At 43.9% G+C, this 21794-nt stretch overlaps 1 protein-coding gene across 3 annotated transcripts in view; it reads right to left on the bottom strand.

Annotated features, from left to right (window-relative positions):
- Mib1 (mind bomb 1) overlaps window positions 1–21794 on the bottom strand; it is a 378498-nt gene that overhangs the window by 314758 nt on the left and 41946 nt on the right. For all 3 annotated transcript variants that reach the window (XM_070309358.1, XM_070309359.1, XM_070309360.1), the window contains exon 9: window positions 16501–16652. In XM_070309358.1, coding sequence (XP_070165459.1) covers window positions 16501–16652 — 152 coding nt within the window. The remainder of the gene's footprint in view (window positions 1–16500; window positions 16653–21794) is intronic.

Raw genomic sequence — 21794 nt, 5'->3', positions numbered from 1 at the left:
GTGGAGAGTAAGAGATGGAGAGGAAGAGGCGCAAATGCGACCGACGCATCTGCGCCACCGGAGGGCTCGGCAAAGTGTAAACTATTTTAATTATCCGCGGAAATACACATAGTCTAGCGTGGCGAACGGCCCGAAGCATCCCCGTACGACGCGGGTACGCTCGCGGGTAATTTCTCGATTACGCGAGTTTCGGAGAACGTTTCCTGTGATTTGTCGGAACCGGGGATACGGTTGGCGCGTCAAGTGCGTCATGTTATTAATCGCGGATCGATTACGTTAATCGCGAATAACGAGTGAGCCGAGCTCTCGTCGAGCGTCAAATTAATTCGACGCATCGTCGCGCGCACAATGGATCCTTGAATCAGCCCGCCCGCGCCTATTATAGTGGCGAATATTCCGACAGTTTATGATAACACCGATCGCGGACGGCGGGCCATGAAATTGCGATGATTAAATCTGCTCGTCCGTAATCAGGCGACGCGAGCGTTAAACTTAATGAACTCGGCCGCGCGCGTTCAACAACGTCAACATCGTTCCAACGCATCGCACGGAGAACGAAATTAACCCTGTCGATCCGAGCGGTCCGAGTTGAAACGCCCCAAAAGATTCTCCGAACGTTTCTCGTGGAATCCCGCGGTAGCCATCGCCGTTATCGAATTCGGGGCGCTCGTTGTTGCATGCCATCGACGATATTTCGATTCGTTTTCGAAGCGCAACGGCCAATTAATTTGAGAACTATTAATTAAAGGGTGAAGGGAGCGAGCGATGCGAGGCAAGAAGTCATGTACTATTTGCAATAAGAGGGAGTACCGCGCAACTATTCGAGGACTGTTTCGTATGCGGGGCCTGGTTACGAAGGTAACCTAAGTACAGTTCTCTAACTTATATTGAAGATGTTTGGAAGCTTTTGAGTTGGAATTGCCGTGCCGCGCACGATATGGCCGTGTTCCTCTTATATACACGGTGTATTGTATATACACGGTTCTATGTAACGTTTCCTTCCCTCATCTCTCCCTCGCCGCCTATGTAAACGCGCGCGCGCGGGACAAGAGTATTCGAGCGATTGCGTTAGTTTCGTACGTGCGTTGCCGTTCTACGCGAGGGCGGCTGCTTCCCGGCGGTGGTTCGCGAAGAAACCCCGGGTATTTGCAGACGCTACGTCTCGCAACGCGCATCTTGATTATTCGACGAGCTCGTTGGCATTACGCGCCGTTTAGAAAGGCCGCGGAATAATTTCTCAGCTTCTACCGCGCCCGGTTTTCCACCAACGTTTTTCTTCTCTTCCTTAACGGCGAGTAATTCTAATAACGGGTGCATCGTTTCCAAGTTTCGCCCTCCTTCATTTCCCGCGCGCATTAACTCGATCCTCGCCAGTTTCAACGAAGAATTCATAAGAAGCGAGAGATGCAGCTTCGAGAAAATGATCGTCTTTTCGCAAAATTGAACGCATAGGTTTCGAAAAATGGCTGCTTTTTTTTTTTTTTGAGGAAAACTTGGCTCTCGCCAAAAAAATGTCTTCAATTACATTAAAATCTTCGCGTCAAATTCGAGGAATATTGAAAGATAAATGTCAAGAAAAATGAAAGAAATGTAAAAGTTACAATCTATCCACCCTCCCGGCGAATTTTTGCGCAGCAAAAAACATTGTTCATCGCACCTGTCGCATTCGACCCTCGATTTTTTTCGCACGACGAAAGAGAGAGGTGAAAAATCGTATATAGAGAAAAGGAAGAATTCTCATATTTTATTAACAGTCGATATATTACCCCAACACGTGGTGAAGTCACCGCTCGAATAACACTCCTCATATATATATACAGATATATACCATATGTGTTTACGTTTACGTTACAGGATGGATGGGGCGCGCCCGATCTCTCCGATCGGGCCAAGGTTTGCTTTCTTTAGCCCCTGCCGGGATGGTCACGACTGTTGTCGATTGATACGAACGCGGGGCGAGATGGAACGGTAAAGAAACAGAGAGAAAAAAAAAAGGGAACGGGAGTTGACGCGGACACTCATCCCCGTCGATATTTTCCCTGCGAAATGTTGTGAGAGCAAATCGGTAGAGATGCTGGAAGGAACGATCGAGTCGACGGTACACACAATAACGTTTCGCCATGAATCGCACACACTCTAGGTGATGACTTTGTCCTTCTGTCGCGCGACGGCAGATCCGCACAGTTGCGAAAGCGAAAAAAAGAAAAAAAAACACTTTTGCAAGCGCGTGCTTCCGGTAGCTACACGCACTTTCAATGCATTGTAAATTATAGCCCGTAATATAGCAGTTACTACGTATATCGATACTGCGATAAGGTGCGAAACAGCTGTGCCGCACTTAAAATTCCGGCAATTTTTCATAGACGATACACATTACGCAAACTTTATAACTTTGCAGTAATAATTCGTCTTCTGGAATTATGATGCTTCGTGAGATTGCAACTCCTGTATAACACGCAATTCGCGTGGAAAAAGATTTGAGCATAAACATATATTATTTTCGAGAATACGTCGGGGCAACATCGTAATTCTCAGATCGAGTGCGGAGATTGGATTGAAAAATCGCGGGGTCGAATCGCGACGAGAATTGTCGCGATCCGTCGCCTCTAATTCCAGGATCGTAAAGAAAAATCTCTGTGATCCCGGACCCTCCGACTACGCACGGCTGCTTCATGCGGCGTGTGACGGAATCCAAGAATAGATAGCTAGATAGATAGATAAAGAGAAAGAGAGAGAGAGAAAAAAAGAATTCTGGGCCCCATCGGACAATTCGAAGCTCGTAAAATGCAGGCGACACGACGCGGAGGCTTGTCCCGAGAAAATCCAACTGATAGAGAATACTCTTTCGAAACATCGCGAGAATATTTCTAAAAAGGGCCGTTTTCGTGGCGATGATCCTCGCGCAATACGAGATTATGCAAAATAATTCGACGGCAGGAAATTATATTAAGATGACTTGACTGATTATCTTTCAATGCAACGATATATTTTGTTATAGAAAATAAGTGTGTGACGTCCTTAATATTAATACTTTATTTCGTGAGAATCTCTAATAGAAGTCCATACATTTTCTTCGTCTGGAATAAAATATAATATTATTAGGTGTACAACTTTGCTTCCGTCGTTTTCCTATACATGGCTTTAGCGGTAAGTAGTGGTCGAAATAAATAGATCATAGACGTCATGCAATAAACTTGGGCATCTGTCGACATAACCCTCTAGAAACATTAGTCGACTTGTGTCCGCGTCATAAAGTTATTCTCGATTGAAAATGTCAGTTTACGAGCCAAATTCTCGTCATTTGCGGGAGGTTTTAATTTTCCGCTTCAATATGAAGAAATCTGCGGCTGAGGCTCATCGAATGCTCTCAAATACTTATGGCGAAGCCGCTATTAGTGAAAGAACGTGTCGTGAGTGGTTTCAACGCTTCAAGAACGGTGATTTTCACGTCGAAGCGCCGCATAGCGGTGGAAGAGAGAAGGTTTTCGAAGATGCAGAATCGGAGGCATTACTTAACGAAGACTCGAGTCAAAGTCAAAAAGAATTGGCACGATCATTGGGAGTGACTCAACAAGCGATAACCAGTTTTTTACAATAAAGCCTCGAATTTCGGAAAAAAAAACGGCGGAAGCAAAGTTGTACACCTAATATAATATAGCATACATACGAGCCAACAAAAATCAGTGAGAGACAATATCATGTTGCGCGCGACATCTTTAAAAAAAAAAAAAAAAAAAAAAAAAAAAAAAAATATTAATAATATAAATTGATAAAATCCAATATGTTACGACCGCAATCGAGATTCGAGAGGACACACGTAGGTGGGGCAGGTTGCATCCGCAGAGCCAAGAACGCCATTGCCCCCAAGAAGTTCATAGGTAACTGCAGTACCCCCTACGTCTCGGTGAAGCGAGGGAATGTCTGCTAATCCTTTACAGGGAATTCAAGTGATAAATTCCGTAAATCCCTGTTCAAGCACACCCTTGCACCGACCCATCTACCCTTGCTATTACCGAGGTTGTCCCCCGTTCTCCTCCGCGTACTCGCCGCCTCTATTTTCCAGCAGCACCAGCACGACCCTCTTTCACTCCTTTTCTCTCTCTCTCTCTCTCTCTCTCTCTCTCTCGCCGGGTTCTCGTCGCTCCATCTACCTCACCCTACGCCCACCTGGAATCTAGATTCACCTCTCCCAGGCTCGACTCACCCTCCGTCGCGACTCCAGGAAAAAGTAGAAAACTGCGATTACAAAGACTTTTCTGGCACCGACTCCCCTATCCCGCTTCCTCCTTACGATCGCTCTCCTCGTTTTATCGCAGTTCCTTACTCCTTCCTTACTCGGTCGCTTCGTCCTCTTCTCACTACCCGTAATCTTCCAACCGCTTCTCCTTTCTTACCTCCTCCCTTCCGCGCCTCCGTTTTTGTTTTTTTTTCCTTTCTTTTTTTATTTCTCATTCCCTCCAGTCCTCTCACGGGTGCTTCCCATCCGCAGTTTCTCGCTCCTCGTCCGCGCGCTCCTTCTCGGATTAAAACTTTAACACTTTGTTACCCTTTTCCACGGAGGAGGGAGACGAAAGGAACCGGGACGAGAGAACGAAGAAGATGGAGGCGAGCGAAAAGGAGACAGATTCGCCATCGTAATCCGGGGCTTCCGCTACGTTGGACAAATTTCAGTCTCCGGACGAATTTCGCTTTTGATAAAACGGCCCATTTTACATTTCGCACCTTCGTGTCGTCCGCGGAGCGGAGATCGCTTGCCGCGATAACGAACAGGTAAGCAGGAACATCCGAGCGGAAAGATGTGCGCGCGTGCTCGCTCGCGCGAGGTGGAACCGGAAAACGCGCGGTTAGAATTTTTAAGTAAGATAAAATCGCACGAGCGCGCCCTTAAAATCTACCACTTTTCGCATTTTTCACGCCATCGTTACATCTTACAAACTTTGACGATAAAATTGCCGCCGAGTTTAGCGAAAATTTATTTCGTACCGTCATAACGATACGGAAATAGCGAGAAAGTTTTCATAATAATGCAGAGCGAGCTAATGGACCAAGTAAAATAGCTCCGTTGACATACTTTCATTCGTCTAACACTTTAGCTTCCACGGCATTAGATACAAATAACGAAATTATCGTTCGATTGGAAACAACACGCGAAACTCAAATCAACGTAACGAAAGTCATCCATTTGCCAATCTTGACAACATAATCTCGCGCGTACATATTTCGTATACATTTACAACTACAAACCCGTAGATACGCTGACGTAAAAACGAATGTGGTCACTCACGCTCCGCTAAATCTATATTCTCGAAAACATCGCGCGGGCTGAAGTTTCTCGAAATTGTTCGAGATATCAAGGAGAGACGTCGATTTAACGTACGCGCGTTATAAATAATCGTTTTACTCGGAAGAAGACGAGGAGACAGTAAGAACAAGAAGAGGAGGAATAAGGGCGATAAAGGATCAGCTGATATAGACAGCGTCCCTTTGAGCATTAGCGATTGATTGCGAAATTGCAACGGCAGAGTGATATCTCTACGAGATCAGATCTTTCTTCCCTTTCTTACACATCCTCTATCGTTCCCCGTCGCCTTCGTCGACTCTCGTTTACCCTCCGTATCACTAATTCGAAGATCGGTAAATGACGTCCTTCGTAAAGGCGCTAGCGCGATCCTATAAAACGTAGCTCGACAATTCCCGATACTATACTTAAATTTAAAATCACAAGGATTTAACTAGACGCTTGAATGTACCTTGAGGAGAGAAGGAGCAGGAATAAAACGGATCCGTTTAGAGAGTCGAGAAGCGTTACGCGCCGTCGAGGAGACGCAATTACTTTGCGAACGCGCGGCGCAATATCGCTTAATCGTTCCTCTCTCGTTGGTTATATTAGCTGGCTGTACCTAATAAGGACGCGCAGTGTCTTAAAAAATAATAGTTAGAATTAATTGGCGAGAGAAGGCGCGTTTTATAAGGCTCGGAAAATAAATCGGGAAGTAGCTACATGATTTTCGCGCGGCAAAAATATATGCGTTTTTAATTAAACAAAAATATTTCCGCGATTATATAAACGCGCGTTGTAAAATTGCGCGAGAACGACCAACGAATACGTTGAATACGTTGCGAACGTTAAATTAAATTAAACCTCCTCGAGGGTTACGCGGATTCCTATTTTAATATCGATATGGAGGGCTCCCTCGAGAACGGTGATCGAGATCATTTACCATGGTAATATTACCAGCAATATCGCCGCAGGAATATTAGTTCGCCGGCGATTTATTACCGGGCGTATAGAAAGAACGATATTGAAGAGGATGTTCCGCGCGAACTGAGGAGAATCTATTTATACCGCATTTTCTTTGACGAGTGGGCGGAAATTGTTTGGACACGTGTTATTCTCGCAACACTTTACGTATTTAATGTCTCTTATTGACACTTGTCATTTTTCAAAATTGAAGAGATTATCAACCGATTCCTCCACACTTTTATCAAGGGGATTATTAGAGATACACACTCTGAAATTTCTTATATCAAATTAGTATTCGAGTAAAAACAATTCGCAATTTAAACCGAAACGAAACATGGGAAGCATCGACGATGGACGCTCCGATCTGTTTAGTTGAAACGAGCGGATCGTCGTCTCGGGATCCACCTTCCCCGTCTCTATCCTTCGCGCGATTCTTCGACCCCATAATCCACGATCGGCGATGAGAGAGCGAGAGACGATCGGGGACAAAATGGCCGAGGCGGATGGGGCACGCGTGCGCGAAAACACGTGTAGACACCTCTACACGTAGCCGTAGCTCGGCACGAGGACTCTCCCAAGTGCTCTCGAACTTTAAAAATCTCTCTCGAATAATACCGGCGGAAGCAACGGGGCGGTAGTCGAGGTAAATCTCCAAGCACGTACCTATTCCTCGGAGGAATTGATCAGCGCGCGTGAAAAAGAATACGGCGGTGGCTGCTCGAGTGTGTCTCTCGTGCCACCCTCTTCCCTTCTTAATAAATTCTCGGGGCGAAATTAAACTAATTACGAACGCGTGCGGCGAATTTAAAACGAAATCACTTACCTCGCCGGTGCAACTCGGCGACGTGAAATACGACGCTACATTGGACGCACGTGGGGGCGATACACGCGATAAAGGGCCGCTTCGAAAATTGTCTGAAATGTTGCACTATCGTAATGAAACTTGATAATTTCGAAAACAATTATGATAATATTTGAGATACAGCTGATTTAAAATTTCCTCTCGAAAGGATCTTCATCTACGAGAATGTTTATATATTCGAATGAAATGAGAATAATTTCGGAAATCGATAATAAAGCCGAGCAAGTATCGCTGAATAAAAAGCAACGCGGTTATTCGACCATCGCGTTGACAATCAAGCGGGGCGCGATAAAGACGCTAACCGAACAAGTTTCGCGACGATCCGCGGCGAGGAGAAGGATCGACGCAGTATAGGAGAAAAAGTTGAGGCAACTCCGGATAGGAAAGTTTCGACGGGGCCGAAGACAAAGTAGAAGAAACAAAGGAATGCTGCACCGCGCCTCCTTCCCTCGGTTCTACGCGCAGAATTGGAAGCAACTATCCAATTTCCGAAGTAACGGCGGAGGGAAAAAGAAAGTCGCGCGCGCAAAAGTGAGGCGGACGAAGAAGGAGGAAGAAACGAGAGAAAGAAGCAGGAAGCGGATGAGAAAAAAAGGGAAAGAGAGTTAAGGGAGAACGGAAGAGGAGACGGAAGGTGGGAATACGGCTTAGCGGTCCAGCGACTTGAAAACTCTGACTACCCGAGTCGAAATCATTGAAAGATTTGATAAACGTTCACGTCACCTTGCGACGATCGTCTTGCGAAATTGTACGTGTGAGTCGACGAGCGTCGGTGTAACACGAAAATACGTTATTACCTTTGACCATTCGATAAAGGGATATCAGGGTTGGGAACGTTACTCTGTAAAAGTAACGCGTTACCGTTACCGTTATTTTTTGTAAAAAGTAACTCATTACCGTTACTCGTTACTGATTTTAAAAAGTAACGCGTCACCGTTAACGTTACTTGAAAAATAACGATTCGTTACTTTTTTATTATGTTTTTGTTTTCCGTAATGTTAAAATAAGAAGCTATTAGATTATAAAATTATTTAATAATCAATATTAAATGTAATAATCTATATTACAATCAAAAACTCTAAATTAATCTCTATATATAGCAAGCGTTTTTCATATTAAACTTATTTAATGATTCTAATTTTTTATGTTAATATCTTTACTTTTTAATACACTTGTCTTTATAGGGATTTAAATTGTAATTTACAAATTCCAATTTTGTCGAAAATTTTTATCAAACATTGTTTTTAAATATTGATAATATTATTAGGAGTGTATTTCAATATTCACTGTCAGTATTGTAAAATCTATATAATTTACGTTACTACAGATTTTCAGTACTGGCAGTGACTATCAGAATGCAGCCTATGATAGAAGGCTAGAAAATATTTTTCAAAAAATACATCTATTGAATAGATATAAGATAATAAAGAACGAAAAAATAACGGCTAATTCGTTACCGTTACCGTTACAAACGGAAAAAAGTAACGATCGTTACCGAGAAAAAGTAACTGTAACGATAACAACGTTACAAGTAACGCCGTTACTTGCCAATCCTGCAGGGATATCATCTTTTCATAATTATTAATCTCCCGCAGAAAAATAGTGTATTTTTTTATAATTGTATATTAAATAATCGTGTATACGCAAGAATCGTATTGATAGAATCAAACGATCATTTCAAACTATCGCTTTATATAATTGCGCGCATTTCGTATCTTCCCATGACGTGCCTCCCATAGCAACGTAATCCGGATCTTACGATTGCGGGCTACGTTTTGAACGTTCGCGTTTACGAGAGTACACAACAGCGGATAGCGAGCTAGGACGATTTCGCCAGGCGTATCTGATACGACCCAAAACCATCGCTGGCATCCGATCCTCTTGTTGGAATACCTCGGGCTCGCCAGACTGCGCTGGGCGAGCTTTGTCAGCTCGGTCGGCCTTTCTAAGGTAAAAGCGGCATTAATATATATACCTCCCTTCCCCTCGGTGCACACCATGTCTTTGACGAGTGAAAAGGGGAGGTAAAAGGAGAGACGAGCAACCGCCAACCACTCGCATCCACGATCTCCCGGCGCAACCTCCTTCTCGTCCCAGCTATACCGGTTAATATCGGATTCTTTGGTGCAATTTACGAGGGAACGCGGCGAATTCACGGGAGGTCGTTTAATCCGAAGCCAAATCCTTGCACGAAAGCCCCCCGTGTCGCGGCTCGTACGTCTCGCGGAATGTTTTCTAACGCCGTGAATCCTTTCAAGAAACAGCGCATCCCGCTTCGCCATTCGGTCGAGAGTCTTGGCGTGCATTCGCTGGAAGGAAATTAGGAAGCCGGCTGTGAATATAATGAAATACCGAGCTGTTTTGCTTCGCGTAATGAGACCCTTGATTATCATTTGGGCGACGACACTCGCGAAAAACGTCTAGATTAAAAAGTATATAAATTATTTATCTTTAATTATTTTTAACTATAATTTCAATTTTGTAAAAACAATATTATAAAAATACAAAATAGAAAAGAAAATATTACAGTAGTTAAAGAAGATTATGGTCAGCCGAGGTATCGACATTAAGAGGATAAAGAGTTTATTCGAATTACTCGAGCATTTTTTTTTTTTTTTTTTTTTTTTTTTTTTTTTTTTTTTTTTTTTTTTTTAGAAAGATATTCGTGTATAACATTCCTCCAAAGAATATCGTATCTAAACTTTTGGAAAAGAGAATCATGAGCAAAATTGTTAGAGTGGAATAGCTCAATCCTCCATCAATCAATCTTGCGATGGTAGAACCATCGTAATGAACATTTTTGGGGAAATAATTCTCGACGCGCGTATATCCGGCGAAGCTGGCCATCCCACTAAGGAGCGCAAATAAATTTTCTCGCGAGAAATACGGTTCTGGAAACTCGATGTTCCATCTAACTACTGTACGGCGAGGAATAAAAATAGCTGCTTTATTGCTGCAAATTAGTGAGGCATGAAATTCCAAACTCGAGCTTTGAAAATGTTTCCAAGCTCGATATTCCTCGAGCATACGCCGAAATGAGCAAAAAAAAAAAGTGAGAATTTTTTTCATCATTAGAAAATGACTATTGCACTAAAAAGAGCTTTTACTGCGACGATATTTTACACCTCTACGGGAATAGACAATTTTAGGGGATGATAAAGAGTCTGTGAAAGAGCTTGACGCTTTTTATGGCTTTACCAATGATATATTTTTGAGAATATAACGTTGCAATTCGATCGAATCTGTCCAAGTCGTGGCTTCTTACAGTTCTTAATTAATGGGCCGGAGAAAGAGAGTGAGAGAAAAAAAAAAAAAGAGAGAAGAGAGAATCATCGGGAGCAGGGCGGAAAAAGGAAAGCTCCAACCGTGACAACGGTTGAATGCATAATTTTTAGCGAAAAGCGTCCGGGATATTATTTTCTAAAGCCGACGTGGTAGAGAGGGAAGAGGGGCGGAGAGACGAGACAACGAGAGAGATCGAGGAGGTGTGAGAATACTCTGGGGTTAGTTCCAAGCGATTTGGCTCTCATGCGATTTAACACGAAGACTATTATAACTCGATATAGATATAATGCGGCTGCACCTTCCCCCCCCCTCTCTCTCTCTCTCTCTCTCGTGTTCGCGCGGGCACGAGATGTATGTACGCGTGCTCGCGGCGCGCATTATCGGCCGCGCTCGGCTCTGCGGTGCCATCGCGATTTAGTGACTATGGCTGCAGTTAGCGTGCCATTATAGTTTAAGCCACGGAGAATGCGCCGGCGGATGAGAGACTTCGCTCGTCGTGGACTGATGCGTAATTTTGTATACGTAAGCGTGAGCGAATTGCGAGACGAGACGATATCGAACAAGTATTATATCCACTTTACTCTTGCCATTGTCATTTCTGCTAACGCGAGGAGCTCGCGAAGATGTAGAGCGACCGAAGAATCGAGTCGACGAACCCTTTCGCGAAAGACGCTTACCCCCGGTTCACGCATCGAGAATACTCGGGATACGAATCGAATGCTCGCGTTGCATTCTTGGGAAAAATCGGATACATAAAATCCTATGGAAAATGTGAGACACAGTGGGATCCATTATTCTGGAAACTTGCTGCCAGATACAATACATATGTTCATTTTTAATCTTATCCCTCGAACATAAATAATAAGTTACTCTAATAATCTAGCTATTAAGGCCAACGGAGCTGAAACTGATCTGAACGAACGTTGTTACGTGCTTCTTAACGCGGCGCGCAGGAGTTGTACGATTAAATAATGCTCGTGGTCGTTTACGAAACTTCTCGAACTTGCTTTCTCGTACACAGCATCCCGCATCCGTCTGCGACGGACTTTGTTTTCGGTCCCTCGCGCCGCCATTGTGCCGTAATAACTATTTAATAGCAGCAAAGTAGGCGAATGAAATTAACAAACTATTGGAAGTAATTAGATTCTCGCCGAAGCAAATTAAATGGCTTGCGCTCGACGAGCTATTTAAATGATTATCCCTAGCCTTTATCGTTAGCATCGTTTCGCGAGCATCCCCCTTCCGTGTCCGTGCCTGCTACGGCGAAACCCCGACTTAGCTGCGACGAGCATCCTACGGTAGTGAGAGAACCGAAGCTAATTATTCCGACAACTATTTCGAAGTTTACGGCTGTTGATCGAAACGTCTTCGCGCGCGGAAATATACGGTCGAGTTTCCTCGCCGCTTGTCCTCTCCATCCTCGTCTTTTTCTCTTCTTCTTCTTCTTCTTCTATCATTTTCTATCGCTATTTCTTTGCGCCCGAGCGTGCCCGGAAATACCAATCGAAGCTCGATACGAAAGTCCTGCCAGAACTCGAAAGTCCGTGAAATGAATTCTTCCGTGCTTTATCCCTTCGGGGGAGAAGAAGAAGCGGCGCGATAACAGTTTAAACGAAACGCGCCACACTCTCTATCTTTCTGGAGGAGATTGAACGAAATTCCAGAAAGTCTCGCGACAATTAAGCGTATTTGCATTTAGAGATCAACTTGTCTCTAATCCGGAACGCGACTCGAATAACGGCGAACCGAATAAACAACCACCGTCGTTCCGGTCTCGTTCACGTTTAAGAAGAACTTGGTCCCGGTAACTATCTGAACGAATAGGCGATGCATTAATGCAGCACAAAGCTGCTGGAAATCAGTCGCGAGAGAGATACTAGGTGGTAACAAAATTTTAATCACGCTGCCTCTTCGGCGAGACATACGTGACTATCGTTCTGACAAAATAGAACAAAACAAACGGAATTGACCGCCGGAGTGGAGAGTATCTTGCGCGGTATATTCTGTGACTCGGCGTGTCACAATCAGAGCGCGGCTTTACGAGAGGAAGATCAAAGTGGCTCACGAGCGTGCGGTGTGTACGTTGCTGGATCAGCGGTACCGAGAGTGTACCGCGTATGTGACTAACATCATCAACGTACGAGACATCACAGTGAACTCGAATTAGTGTTACATAACTTTGTGGTTGGCTGTCATGGTCTCGCTACATCAGTGAACGTGTCGAACTCGCACGAAATAGGTGCGAATATAGGAAACAACCTTGTGAAACAGGGTGATCCGTGTCAAAATTATCTTAACGAAATTAATTAGAAACACACGCGCACATTGCGAAGTAGTAATCGATCCGAGAGATTTGGCAATTTTTGGTAGCGCGTTTGCGTGCGTGGGTATAATTATGTTGTTTATACATATATCTATTTTTAAAGCGCGAATTCGTTACATTCGAGATAGTTACATCATTGTTTCGCAAATGATGGACGTTACAAAGAATGACAATTTAAACTGTCAATTTCACTGATTTACGTCAATCAGTTATCGACACGCGGATGGTACCGCAATATTTAGCGCCAGAGGGAACAATACGACTCATGCGGTAGAATTTAGTATATGACCCCGCGCGTTTGTATCTCTGCTTGTGACAATGATTAGACCATCACGGTTGGATAACAGGCTATTGCGAGCCTGACAATAACAAAGGGATAACATAACCGACCAATTTTAATGCCCTTCCAGTGTAGCGTCCGCATATTGACCGACGCTTTGACCATACTCAACTTTTGCAACGATAAAGCATTATTGATTGCAGTCGGGTTCGTTGCGTTTCGATAGCCGTAAAAATATTATGGCCTCATAGAATACTCATCGTCGATAATGCAACGCTGATGCACTATTTATTGTACGGTCGTTTCACGCTCCCGTAGAGTGGAGCGAAAATTTATTATGTTACGCGGCAATATAATCCCTCGAAAATATTCAACAAATATATTGTACAATGGATTTAGTAATAATAAACGCAAGTACATAATTAACGATTTAGTAATAAATTCGCATGATATATATTTTGTATATTTAACAACGCGAAGATAAGATTTCGCTTAAAAATGCGATTTGAAAACACACAAATTTTTTTCAGAATTAGAAAACGCTTCATCGTAAATAACACATATGACGAAAATAACACGATCGACTATCAGTGTCATGGATTGATACTTTGCAAATGTTGCCGCTTCTCTTTGCGAATGCTTCGTAACCACGTTTGAGCGGTCGACCTTAATACGGGAGCGTGCAGGGTTGCGGGCAGAAGCGTGGAAAACGAGAGAAGTTTCGTCGACAACCCTCGGAGAATGTACCCTACAAAGCGGCAGACGTGGCAGAAGAGGAGGGAGGGGGGCGGAGGAGAAGGGTCGAGAGGCTGCACCAGGAGAGCAGGAAATTACGTCTCCGGACGTCCGTTCGTTCGGCTTCAGAGCACCACGGCACAGGTCTTGAGAGGAACCGGCGCTTTCCTTCAGAGAGCGAGACGCGAGGAAAAAGGCCGCCAGAGCAAGAAAGATATATATATATATAAAGACTCTGCGCGTCTATGACCAGGAACGAGACTACGAAAGAATGCCGCGGCATTCGAAAAGGGAAGAGCAGATTGGGCTGCAGTGAATATACCCAGCATTCAGTATCTAAGTGTACTTTAGGAATGCGATCGGTCTAACGAATACAGACACCTATTCGCTGACGCTTTCCGTTCGCATTCGGATCGAGCAATCGCTATCCTTACATCATCGACCTGCATCGGTCCTTGACTCGCTTCGCTGAAGCAGAAATCCCTACTTCTTCGCGAGGAAGCAAACCGATCCTTGATTGTACGACGCGTCTGAACCAAGTTCTATCTATTTCGGACGTTAATACGTTTCTGCAGTGATTGCAGTGCCTGCTTGAAACGTTCTCCAGATCTATATAATGACGAGCAAAGTAAATCTCATGGATTTCTCGAGTACTCCGCAAACTATCCTAGTCTGAATTAATTTCTCGTCACCCTCGAGCGTCTTTCCTATGTTAAGATCATCGCTATAAATTACCCGCTATAACCTCCGGCCGTAGCGAGGGCGAGGCCAGCGGTAAAGTTGACGTTTCTTGACATTGATACTCTTTGGACGATTATCTTCATCGTTCGCTCCGAGAGATCGGAATAGACATAACGATATCGGGTTCTCGCTAATTTCTCATATCGCGCATTACGGATCATGATGTAGGTGGTAAATTGAACCGCGATACATTTCATCAATGGTGCGATATACGAATCTATCGATCGGCCGTCTAATCTAAGTTGATAACAAAGGAACGGGGAAAATTCGTTGCGTGCATTGTTTTACGTAGACACGGTAACGGATGCGTGTGTAAGTGATTTATCAGGGACATTTGTTCTACGATATATCTCTTACTCTTTTTTGTTGCCAATTAGAACGACATGGGTCAGCAGGATTTATCGCGTAATCGACTTTATGAAGAAAATTCCTTTATAGATGAAAATATACCGTGATTACATTGTACCAACACAAGTTTACGCCTTAATGAATAAAGATTCTGAAAGTGTCGTTTAATATTTAAGAAAAGGCTCGCTTCTTTTCCGATATTCGCGAAATTTTTGTTTGCTAATTAATTTTCTCGAAAAGATTTTAAATCTTTCTCCACAAAGAGATACACTGTGATATACAAAGTTGGGTCTACTTAATTCTATTATTTATTATATGATACTACGGAAAAAAGAGCTCAAGGAAGTCTAGCTACAAATCCCGGTATCTTTTCTTTTTCGTTGGACGATGAAAATTCCTCCTCCTGTTGCATCAGCGATAACATCGTCGCGAAGCGCAAAGCAACTGCGAATCGTTGACATTCGCACGATACGGTTGAGGGGTTGAAAGAAGATGCCTCACGTAACCGTGATTGTATGGAAGTACCATATGCATGCGGTGCCTGCGTTTCCTACATCCGGAAGCAGGCGCGAAATGTTGAAGAGGAACCTCTCGCGCAAACAGAGAAAAAAAAATAAAAAGATATAGGGAAAAAAAGGAATGCGAGAGAAAAGCATAAAAGAGTAAGGCAATGTAGCCATACGGGAAGCTTGAAAATCTATTGAAACATCCACGTTCGTGCACGGAAAAAAAAAAAAAAAAAGAATCGTCACGAGAACGGGATACATATCTCTTTCCTAAAAATAGCAAACACCTCACCAGATCGCTAATATAAATAATATCACCCTTTTTGCAAATGACGTTTCAAGCGAATCAGCAAATCGAATCGCCGTTATATTGTTACTTCAGTCGAAGAGCGACGTAGTTTCAGATATCGCCATCATCGGAATATCCGCTCGTCTCATTCTCGTTCGCTCCGTCTTTGCCTCCGAGTAATAACTAGAAGTGAGCAAATCTCGAAAAGCTCCGAGAGGCTGCGTGGCTAAATTGAACGGGACGAGAGGTGAGAATCGAGGTAAAATTGACTCGCTATCTCACCGAATGACCGCGGGTCGATTAGACTTTGCCGAGAACGTCGACGACAACGATGGCTCCGGGAACATCTGTGACTCGACGTTTTTTTATGATTCGCCGAACAAGAGAACAAAGAAAGCGAAAGAAAGAACGACCGATTGGACATGCCATTGGAAAATCTTCCCGCTCGTAATCCCTCTCGCGGTAAAGATTCCGTGTCAAAAAACTCGTTGTTCATCGGTCAACATTTTACTTAAGCGCTACGTGTTTCAGATAAAAAAAAAATATATATATATATATATCTCTATCGTGTCGACTAAAGTTTCGCTCACGATGAGATATAGATTAACATTCGCGATGCAACGATAGTCGAATACGCTCAAGATTAACACGATGTTTTTCAAGACTATGCGGATTCTCAAAATACTAGCTTGAACTACTTGGATCCATTAGTTACGAGAAGCATCATTGTTATCCGGTGCAGGCTGTTTATCGATTTCTTTCTCTCCTTCTCCGATCGCCGCAGCTAGCTGCAACCTGCTCTCGCTACCTGACGGTTAAATTCTAGAACGACGGCGCATTCAGCGCCGCGGACAAAAGCGTCACATCTGAAAACGCGAAGCACTCACCTTGGGTTGCCACGAAGAGCGGCGTGGTGCAGAGCGTTGAAGCCATTGTTGTTGGTGAGGGTGATGTCTGCGGCGTGATCTAACAACAGAGCCAACATGTCATCCCGTTTCTTAGAGATCGCGTCGTGAAGGGGTGTGTCGCCTTCCGAGTCCTGCGAGCAAGAAACATGTTTTCTTCACTGTTACATATATATCCCGTTTTCTTAATAATTAAAGTGCACAAAAATATATAAAATAGTAAATGTGCGAATTAATTTTTATTTTTATACATATATTGTAGAGAGTACATTCCTAAGTAAGTACACGTTTCGAATTTTACGGCTGAAATACATTATTGACAAAATATCCACGACGGTATACCTATCCCATAAATGTAAACAAACACTTTTTCGTCTGCTCTACAACAAATACAATGTACGCAAAGTTCGCTTTTCCTAACATTACATTATAATATCTGAGAAAAAAAGCATTGAAACTGTGAAATTTCAAAATCGCATATCTCTGGAAAAGAAAGCGTCACGAGTATCTGTAAAAATGAAAACCATCCGTGAGGTATAAGTTAATCCGTACATTTACCTATAAAATATGCTGAGAATCGTCAAACTTAAAATTTGTAATACAATACAAAACTTAATTAACGCAATGCGAGACGATTGTAAAGCTCATTTATATATATTTAATATCTTTTTTATTTTCTCAAAATTTCTCAACAAATTCGTTTCTAAAAAATTTAAACACAGGAGCATAGTAGATAACGAGCCGTGGAGCTATATACCATATACATTCAACAGAACTGGATCAATGCTATACGGTTAGTTTTGACCCTGGTTACTATTCGGACGATACCTACGAACCCCAGTCGGCGATAAAACGTACGGGAACAGAGGCCATCCATTAATGCCGAACAGTATGGTACAAACTCGTCGTTGGCAAACAAATGGATGAACGAACGTTGGAATAAATACTACGAAATGATGGGGCAGTGTAATGTGTACCATTCGTAGACGATACAAGTATTTGTTGCGTATAAAAGTACGCCCGATAAAAATGATACATGATTCTTTCGCGTATGTGACACAAGAGTTCTAAAAAAAAAAAATAGTATTATTTTTCCTGTACTGTTATCGAGTAATCAGTAATTGTTGTTGGTGAGGGTGATGTCTGCGGCGTGGTTCAAACTGTTATCAGTAATATTAAGATAAGACTAAAAATATCGAGATACATTCAAATCTTTATAAATCCAACAGAGATTTTCTCTTCAGAAAGAGAGATGATCTCACGTTTATAAACCATCGATGCCCACATCTAGGAATAATAATTCATTCAATGAATAGGCGATATCGGGCGAGATACCATTTCGCGATAAATCGAAAACGACGAAGCGTAAAATAGCATCTGCGACAAGCTCATGACGACACTCGCATTCCGGCGCAAAAACTAGGAGGAATGAAAAGCAAGAGCGGGCTTTCGCGGCATCGGATCGCGCTGCCGGCCGCGTAAATAATAGGGCATCAGGCACAGATACTTTATGGGATCAGTTGGAAAAATCCTTTGTATAACTCCAATAACCGTGGAGGATAAATCTGCCGACGCTGTCGAGAACCGCCGGCGCTATCTCGCGCTATAAATGCTAGCCATGTGTCACGCCGCTAGGTGAGGGTGAAAGAGAGAGAGAGAAATAAAGAGATAGAGGCAGTAGAAGAAGCGAAAAAAAGAGGGAGAGAGAGAGAGAGAGAGAGAGAGAAAAGGAGTCAAAGATGTGACTGGAAACGAAGGTAAAGCAAAGAGAGAAAGGCTGAGGGAAAATACTGTCGCATCGAATGGCACTACTGGTCCGGGGCAAAGATCACGCGAGAGTCACGGAACCGTGCCTTATTTACCTGATCGTAGAATCGACCATTAACCTCGGCCATTATCCTCACCGGAGATAGTAGCCGAGACGATGTAACAGTGTTAATTATTACATGGGTGCGCGATTAAACGAGCAGTTCTACGGAGCAGCAATGGCCAAGAAAGATTACCATGTACGAAAAGACAGACATTAACAGGCTCTGCCGAATTACAGAAAATATCCATCAATGAAGCGCTACTTATATTTTCAATGACGACCACCGATAATGTTCTTGATTTTTGCCGAAGAATTACTCAATCTCGAAGAAAGATTTGTACGAGCGGAGGACGAGAGAAGAATAGTGAATCCCTGGATGCGGACTTTCGTTAAGCAATCCTCCTTCTCCCATTCGACGTCCCGACTGTTCCCTCCGCAAAAGGGTTTGCGTTATAACCTGCCTTCCGTTCTCCCCCGATCGTCCTTCTTTATATATATATATCTCCGCCGCCCACTCGTTCAAGTCCGACAAATGACATTCGATTCATACCGCGCGTGCCTCAGGTAACGTTCGAATAACTTGCGAAAACTTTAATTTCGACATTTCTCTCCGCCGTCTCTTCTTCCTTCACGCCGCGACCGTTTCGTTGTCACGATTCATCGCCGCTGGCCATCCCAGCCGCCTCCTCGAGACGCTCGATCATTCTTAACGCCGACAAATTGCCAGAGACTTGTCAAATGTAAGAGGTACGAATGGTCGGTACGTGAATTTTATCACGTCGGATACTTTGTCACGCGTCATTGTCGACGGTGTAGTCCGTGAATAAAAAAAGATCCATGCGTTTCGAGGAAATGTTACTCGTTACTTAATAAATTGAGAATGAAGATACACAGTCGCGAAACGCGCAATAAACAGCTTCGGGGGATATCCGTCCTGCGAGAGAAACGCTTGTACCTCAAATATATCTCGTCTAAAACGGATACCCGGCTCGTCGGTGGCTCGTTGCTATCGGCGACGCTATGTATAGATCAAGTGAACGAGCCGGCAAAATGAGAAAAGACAACAGCAACAACGATACAGGCGAGCGGGCCTGGTCATGGAAGTGTGGATGACAATCAGCGTCGGTGTCGAAACCAGGACGCGGGCGGCGAATCGACGACGGGGACGGGAAGTCGAAGCGGGTTGATTGCACCGCAAATATTGACATCGTTAATTCTCCCCTCCCCCCCCCCTCTCTCCTTCCTTCCCCCTGGTCTCACGTTTGGTTCGTCGAAGGCGACGGGTTACACTAATGAGAGCTTTAAGACATCAGCGAGACATAAAGCAAGTTTAGATTTATCATCGTCATTCGAAGTCGTAGGAGCGGTCATTCGACATATACCATATAAGGTCGCTGCTGTCTCCATCGGGAATTAACGATATTATCTCGAGTGCCGTCGTCTCTTATAAAAAAATTGTGTTTGATTATCGTGATTTTGCATCGCAATTCGCATAATATTGTACTTGTACATTCTGTATTACTGAGATAGATCGCGTATAATTCTCAGCAACAATATAATTACGTGCAAAGTTTATTCAATACAGTCATCTAGCTTTTAATAAAAGCAGTTTGAGCGAATGTTGAGTCGAATCTCAGTGTTTGACTATCCGCTCGAGCGAGCTCCTGGACCCGAGTTTCTCGTCAAATCTAACTAGAGACGATCGCAAAAGGCGAGTCCCGCAGCGTGCGCCGAACGAGCTTAACTCCTTTTTCACGACGGCGATCGATGGTGATTTCGCCAAGACCGAAGGAACAAGAGGAGACGAGGGTGAGGAAGAACGCGAGTGTGGACAAATAGAGAAAGAAAGAGAAGGGACAGGGACATTCTTCCGCTTCGGTCGTTACTTCAGCTTGGCGAGGGAAAGGGGAAGGAGGAGAAGGGTGGGGTTCGAGCCGCAACGGGAGTTTCGGCAGATAATGCAGACCGTGAGAAAACGGAACAGAGCACCCTCAAAGTCCGCGCCCGCGCTTGATTGCAACCAACCTTTCCCACCCTCTGGAAGAGGAGGCCCGGGGATTCCTTTAGCCGATGCACCGACGAGACGGAACCGGATAAGGATGTCTCGCAAAGAAGGGGCTAGTATGCGGGTCGTGTACGAACCTAAACGCCTACGGAGGAAATGGAAGAGGAGGAGGAGGGGGGGGGGAGGGGGAGGAGAAGGCTGGTTGATCCGAATAGACTGCGGAAGTGCAAAGGCTGCAAGATTGCCTGGCTGGTTTGGCTGGCTGATAAAGGCGGCAAATGCTAAAAACAAGAGTTGCCTGACTCGTTACGCCAATCGTGCCTGGACTGGTTATTCGATTAAATAAAGGCGCGTGTAGGCGCTTATGACGTTTGTCAGCAGACGCGAACACGCTAAATAATGTTATCTGTCTCTCAAAATATTCACGATATCTACGGTCGCGTAACCTTATCGTGCAGTTTCCCTATCTTCGCCAGTTAGAACTAACTGCTAATTGCTCCATCATGCAAATCTAGGTTACTGGAACACAACGCCACTGCGAGCTCCAAACTCGATCGTTAAAGTAAAATGGCATACCGTATAGAGTTTTTAGACGACATTGAATTTTCACGAGATTCGAGTAATGGCTAGATAAAGCTTCTGGAAAAAATTTGAGATAAACTCCTTATATTTATAAATCATCCGTCATTTCTTTTTTAAATCCGTTTTACATTCAAATTATTTATTCATTTAAAAATCGTACGATAACAGCAACGTATAACGAGCTGTAAATAAAATAGGTAAACATAAATACGCGAAGATTTACTAAAACGATAATTATCACGCAGCTCGCTAATTTTTGTTCAATAATTCGTAATCACGCCGCGCGGTCCGCGATAATCCGTCGAATAGTCGTAGCCGTGTTGACGGATCGTAATCACCGTATAGGAGCGTCACGTTGATTTCTGCGACGGATGTATGCGAATAAACGTACGCGCTGTCACGTATGATTTGGCTGTGATGCGCGCCTCTAACGATCCGAATCTACCTGGCGAAACGCGAGAGCGAAGGCAACCCTCCTCCTTCCACCCCATTCGCACTCGCACGCAGCCACACGGTTGCATAATATTACGTTTATACCTGACATTCATCATTAGCGGCGGTAATTTATGTTGGGCGCGAACGGGCTAATTAATATAAATTGCCGGCGCGAGGATTACGCCGCGCGGTGATGCCGCGACGCGATTCATTGTGTACTCTGCAAATCAGGCGGGAGCCGATTAAGCTGATAGATCGCCGGGAATAAAGAATTTCGGAATGCCAAGCGAATAACGGGATAATGGGAGAAACGGGGCAACGAGTTGGAGAGAGCGTGCATATATTATTATATTAATATTTCGAGTCGTTTCCTTGGTTAAATTATCGAGAACAAAACGCGCTAAAAAGGGCCAGTGAATGACCATAAGATGCGCTAATCTCGAA

This window comes from Polyergus mexicanus, unplaced genomic scaffold (assembly GCF_030449975.1).
Source record: "Polyergus mexicanus isolate NDT 795.1 unplaced genomic scaffold, iyPolMexi1.0 SCAF_17, whole genome shotgun sequence".
Taxonomy (NCBI): Eukaryota; Metazoa; Arthropoda; class Insecta; order Hymenoptera; family Formicidae; genus Polyergus; species Polyergus mexicanus.
Note: the sequence above shows the minus strand (reverse complement) of the source record. Positions and strands in the feature narration are given on the sequence as shown.